At 45.1% G+C, this 6023-nt stretch overlaps 1 protein-coding gene across 1 annotated transcript; it reads right to left on the minus strand.

Annotated features, from left to right (window-relative positions):
* Positions 1-1433: 1433 nt before the first annotated feature.
* spry1 (sprouty homolog 1, antagonist of FGF signaling (Drosophila)) lies at positions 1434-4889 on the minus strand. The gene is made up of 2 exons (XM_063876907.1): positions 4260-4889; positions 1434-2884 (listed from the first exon to the last, which is right to left on the minus strand). Exon 2 carries the CDS (start codon positions 2827-2829, stop codon positions 1741-1743), a length of 1089 nt encoding a protein of 362 aa, XP_063732977.1. The 5' UTR covers positions 2830-2884; positions 4260-4889; the 3' UTR covers positions 1434-1740.
* Between the last annotated feature and the right edge of the window lie 1134 nt (positions 4890-6023).

A 6023-nucleotide genomic window follows, 5' to 3' on the forward strand; every position in this document is an offset into this window, starting at 1 on the left:
GCATTTCTGGCTGACCAACCAACTTGCAAAGTGATGATCTCATCCCCTGGGGGCCCGGAGGTGGAAAGGGGGGGAGTGGGTGTCAGTGGGGGTGGAGGTGGTGGTTGGGGGGGGGGGGGGGGGTCAGCGGACTTCCCAAGTGATAAATTCACTGACAAAAAGAGGCGGCCAAATGGGGGACTGTGGGTCGGGGTGGGGGCTGGATTTTCTCCTGTCGTTGCCTTTAGTGCAGGAACCACGCCATAAAAGCCCAGCATTGATAGCCCCGGTTTATTATCTTTGAACAGGTGGCCCGGCTACTCGTAATGGTCGCTCCCATTTCTCACACTGCTGGGCTCCACAATATAGAGACCATTTGGGAGTTTGGGAACATCCCGATCCAGCCGCATTGAAGCCCGGGGAGTAAACTACAGTGCATAGTTTTGTGGTGACTTGTTGGCTGTGGAGTGGAGTTGGGTGGGGGGGGGGGGTTTAAGAAGGAGAGTTACTTCCTGTGAGCATAACTCATGGAAACGTGGAGGCTCTGTTGATGCTAGCAGCTCCGGGGCTAATCGTGTCAATGACCTGTATTGTTTAGCTTTCAAGGTTACCGAGGAGAATCGCAGCAAAGAAGCCCTCCAAGAATGTAAACAGTCACATTTCAAGCTACAAGCTGTTTCTACTCACTGCTGAAATTTTTTTTACCAAGGAATTCCAGACCCAGCATAAACACACACACACACAGAAAACAGAGCTTTGCTGTTTGCCATTGAACTCGAAAATATAGATAAAATCATCCATCAGATCATTCATTCCTGCTCAATCAAGACGCCAGACAGTACTGTTTTTTTTCATTAATTAATATATTTTCTGCATTAAAGTTAACATAGTTTTCTTTTGTGCCACCCTTTAATTTTTCAGTAAGTATTTGATATTTTGTTATATTCAGACATGAGTAAATTTAAGACTGTCTCTTGCAATAAATATCATAAAATAATAGAGCTTCACATAATAAATATTTTTTACAACAAAAAAATGTTTTAAACAGACATTTTCTTTAAAAAATAGCCAGAATTCCTCTTATGGATTTTGAGCATACAATTTACACAAAAATAAAATAAAAAAACAAAAACATGGGAGAATGCCACAGAATGTGAATGAAGAGTTCAGATGGGTGGAAAGAGAGAAACATATCCAAGTGGAGAAAAAAAAAATACTATGAGATGGATGTGCTTTCGTTAATGCAACATGAGCATAGGAACCACGGTTTTAGTGTGGTAGCAACCAATAAATTCAAACACACCTGCTTGCTATGAATACCAGGTAACAGCTACATAATTGCCCTATAGTAGATCGTCCTTCACAGATTTGGTGAGAGGCAGCTCCCACTAGGCGCACAGGCCCAGAGGAAACTGCCTACCTAAAACGGAAGAAGAACTTTTTTTCATATATATATATATATATATATATATATTTATATATATATGAAAAAAAGTGTTAATGAGGAGCTGAGGACAGACATAGAAACAGTTAAGGCAAACACTGGTCTGTAAAAACATGGTCCTGATCCAGAGAAAATAAAAATAATTGAGTGGTTTTCGTTACTCCTTTGCTTAGCTCCTTAGTTCCGCAGGGAGGAGGGGAGGCTGGTCGGAGGTGCTTAGAATGTTTGATAAACATTAATTTGTGACTATCATCATCATTATCATCATAAGATCCACATAAAGAGTCTCCCACGCAATCACAAACACACAGGGGCGATCAGGAGGGTTTTTCCTGGGTCTGTGGGGCCCAGCTCTCCAGTTTGCAATAGACAGTGTTGGAGTTCTTGCAGCGACAGCCGGGCCTGTTGACCTGGTCGTAGCAGCCCTGGCACGCCTTCAGACACCCCTTAACAGGTGGGTAGCATAGCAGACAGGGAAAGAGTACCGACATTAATCCCATGCAGAGGAAACGAGAGCAGCAGTGGGAGCGTGACAGCGAGCAGGGCTGGTCAGCACAAGAGTCCCCCTCATCGTCGTTGGAGCAGTGGTAGAAGATGCCCTTAACCAGGCACATGCACGTGCCATGCTCCAGCGCGCTCTCTGCAGAACAGAGGCACTGGCCATTGCACGCAAGACACGAAGGCAGGCTCCTAGGAGCCGTACAGTCACTACACTTGCACTTCCCACAGCGCTCACAGATGAACTGGTGCCCGGCAGCAGCCACCACCCCGTTGCCAGAGCTAGAAATGTCTGATTTCCCTTTGCCCTGTGGCTTGAGTGGAGCCTCTAGTGGAGGCTGGTGGAAATGAGGTCCCTGCGAGGGCTGTGAAAGGGCCTTGGGCTTAGGCTGAGTCCGAACAGGCCGCTCCGCTCTGTGGTGGTGCTGTAAGCTCATGCCGGGCCTGGTGGGGGGCGAGCGTGCCAAGAGTCCCTGTTCAGAGGAGGCACTGCTGTTGCTCCCTGAACTGGCGGCACTTCCTGTGCTAGTGGAGCGGCTGAGCACCGGAGCCCGGGACCCGCCGTACTGCTGTCCCCCAGCCCCAACCACCATGCCGCCCCCGACATGATGGTGGTGACCTGATGGTCGGTGCTCATAATTGTTGTTCACATTGACGAGGATGACCTCGTGAGTTCTCTCCTGCTTGTCCTGGGGCCTGGGGGCCATGCGGGGTGCAGGGGGCCTCCGTACCACTGAGGGCCCCTCGGTATACTCGTTGTTGGAGCGGATGGCCTTGATTTGGTCCAGGGAGAGAATGGCGGCATGCTGGAGCTCCCGCTCGTAATCCGACCTCTGCCGGCTCTCTAGGGAAGGCTGCTGGATCACCACTAATGAACCGCCGGGGCCATGTTGACTTTGGAGCTCCATCTGGGGGGATCACCACTTCCGACATTCACCGTGGACTTGGCATGCATCGGAAAACCTGCCAGAGGGGGAAGATAGGCAGGGGAGAGACAAAGGAGAGGAAGGGAGGGAGGGGACATCATCAGACAGAGCCAAAACATGGAATAACTGGCAAACACACTCTGTCCCGGTGATAGAGGTTAACATGACCATTTCAAATTCAAAGCCAAGTGGAAACCAATCACTATCATAATGATGTCTTACAATATGACTGCAGCAGCAGAAACAGCAAGTTACAACACTGATTATAGCCTGAGGTGAATAAACATGTGTACTTGATGTGTATTTAAAGTTGACTCAGACTGTTTTCATCCTGTCAACATGACAATATGTCACTTTTGATCAGTGAGGCAACCCGGGGAAAAAGTTGACTATTAACAAGACTTTTTGTACCTTCCTCCCCAATACGCACACATCTAAACTTCAGTAGGCCTTACAGATACTTCCCCTGCTCATTTACATTTGTATGACTAGTTAACATTTAAATGCACCGCGGCGAGGAAATGAGGACGCGATCCAAGGGAACTAAATGAGCTGCCTCACTTAGTATTCTATTACTACACCAAAAAGGATTTCAGGGAAACGGGACAAAAGTAGCGCAGGGGGGAAAAAACTAAGGTCAGACCAAGTTCCGACAAAATACAGACTTTGATTGAAAAGCAACCGAGCGATTGGGAAAATATCGGAAGAACTTAACCTTACGCTACGGACAGACACGATCTCTGGAGTTTACTCGAAGCAGATCATTTGTCTAATAACTGTTTATGCGATAAGCACGACCATAAATGTGGTTTTGATTCTTCGTATTTGTTTTGAAGCAACGCATGAGGCCAGGAGTGCTTCCCCGTGAAGCACTTATTAAACCTTACACTGCACATAAAAGCGACCAATTTGATCCGTTTTTACGTTTTGCAAATCTATAATTTGTAATAGTCTTCACGGTAAAGAGGGGCACTTCAAATAGGATTGTTTGCACACAGTGCGTTCATAAGAGGAAACGTCGTGCGCATTAATAAAAGCAGGATCCTATAAAACACACAGAGCCGGAGATCAAGAGACATTGGAGGACGCTTCCAAATAGACGGGGAAAAACTTATGAATGAAAACAACCGCCGTGGGGGGAAGGGTGTTTGTTACAGCAGAGCCACGGCAGGACATGGAAATCCATCAACTTCATCAACTAATCGCGATTCATTTAACTCGCAGCGGGTCTTTTTTTCAGTGCCAAACATGGAAAATGACACGTTAAATCTTGGGATTTGTGCACCAGTGTTACAAAAGACGTACAGCGGAGCACACTAGGTCGCTGTGTGCGCTACTATCGGGTGATAAATAACGTAAACACACCATGATAACCGAAATAAAAAGTGTTAAATGCTAAGGAAGATACGTACCTATATGCAACCATCCATAACGTCGAATCCATCAAACAACTGCCAACCAAAACTCCATCCAAAAGCAAGGGGCAATGTCCAAGCGTAGGCTATAAAGTCTGATGCATAACATTCACAGTCTGTTAATCCAAGTGTATCCCTTTGCGTTATTCCCTTTTCCTGGAGAAGTTCAGCGCGGGTTTACGCATGCATTCGTCCCAGGATAAAACAAAGTAAATCCACGGTGGAGCTCAGATGGAGGAAAGGAACTGCTGCGCACTTGGGAGGCCGATGTGTAGGCAACCTAGTTACAGAAGTCCTGCAGGAATTGTAGTAAAATACCAAAAAATGGTTTTGGAGGAAACGAAACGAAACACGAGCTTATATCCAAGCCTTTCTCCTCTTCCAGTGTCTGCGAAGGGTTCGGTTCTGGTTGTTACTTATGGAGTCTGCGCTCGTCTTTGGGTCACAGACTGCGATGCACGCGCTCCTGCTCGCGGGGCTGTTCAGCACTGAATGAATGGGAACGCAGGGCTCAGTGTTTGCTCCACAAGCCAACTCCCATTGGCCATTCACTCCACTGAAAAAGGATACATCGCATCCGCTCCTGATTCATTGGGCAGATGTGGAAGGCCGGGCGATAGAGATGTGTGCTCTAGTTAAGGTGGACCTGGGGTTTTATTTTGGCTCAACGAGGGGGCTCATGGAAGGAAAAAACAAAACAGTTTCCGTTCTTGTGGGTTATGAATAATGATGTGAATAAGGTTAATGTGAGTAATAGTGATGTCATGAGTGGAATATTTATTTATATTATTGCTGATTTGTCATTTTTCGTAAGCACAAGTTAAATCCCTTTTTATACACTTTTATTAATTTGTATCGTGTTTTGCTTTTCAAATGAACTGAAATACCAAATGAAATACACACACACACAGATACACATTACACAAACAGTAACACAATAAAAGAAATAAATACACTAATATAAGCATGAAAACTTATGGCTACAACTATTAAACTAATAACAGATTACAGGCATTTTCTTGATGTGTGTTTGCCACAGAAACTATGTTGATTAAATAACACAAGAGAAAGTGAAAGTATATTTTATAAAGCATTTAATGTATGAAAGAACGTCATTATAGCTGAACTGACTTAAACTTAAACCGGTATCTTAAATGTGTTTTAATGAAGTGGCTCATACACTTTTTAAAAACATGTTGAGTCCCATAAAACCAACACTAGTTCATACATGTTGTCACATAACTCAACATGTATTATGTATATGTAACTAAATGTGGTCATAGACAAATGACCTTCAACGGTTCTTAACCAGACAGTTTTTTAAAAGTTTAAGTTAATAATTCACTGCTTGACAGACAGCTACACAAAAAGGTATTGTTAACCTTTTACAAGTTAATCAAAGTTAAACTAGGCTCCATAAAAAGATCCCTGCTGGTGTTTTGAAACCAATGTCTGGACCAGACAATTGTGTGAGTTTATAGACATTCAGGAGGAAACATCAACAGGATGTGTCTCTGTTCTCTTGAATGTTCCCATTACGCATTTCGGCATGTCATCAGAGGAAACTCAATGTGTCACCAGGAGCCTCAGCTTGCATAACTCTGTGATATGGACATTTTCCCATCATTTCAAGCGTTAGATAGGTCGATCTGTGAATGGGGGGAGGTGGTAACGGTGGTGGCTGGAGGTTTAGTGTTAGTCCCGGTCCACCTTAAGAAAAAAGTAGCCCTGCAGCCAGGGGAAAGACTCCCCCCCTCCCTG

Source organism: Eleginops maclovinus, chromosome 23 (genome assembly GCF_036324505.1).
Source record: "Eleginops maclovinus isolate JMC-PN-2008 ecotype Puerto Natales chromosome 23, JC_Emac_rtc_rv5, whole genome shotgun sequence".
NCBI lineage: Eukaryota > Metazoa > Chordata > Actinopteri > Perciformes > Eleginopidae > Eleginops > Eleginops maclovinus.

What these genes read in the sequence shown, in the direction of transcription:
- spry1 (XM_063876907.1), bottom strand. Translation starts at nt 2,829, where the DNA reads ATGGAGCTCCAAAGTCAACATGGCCCCGGCGGTTCATTAGTGGTGATC.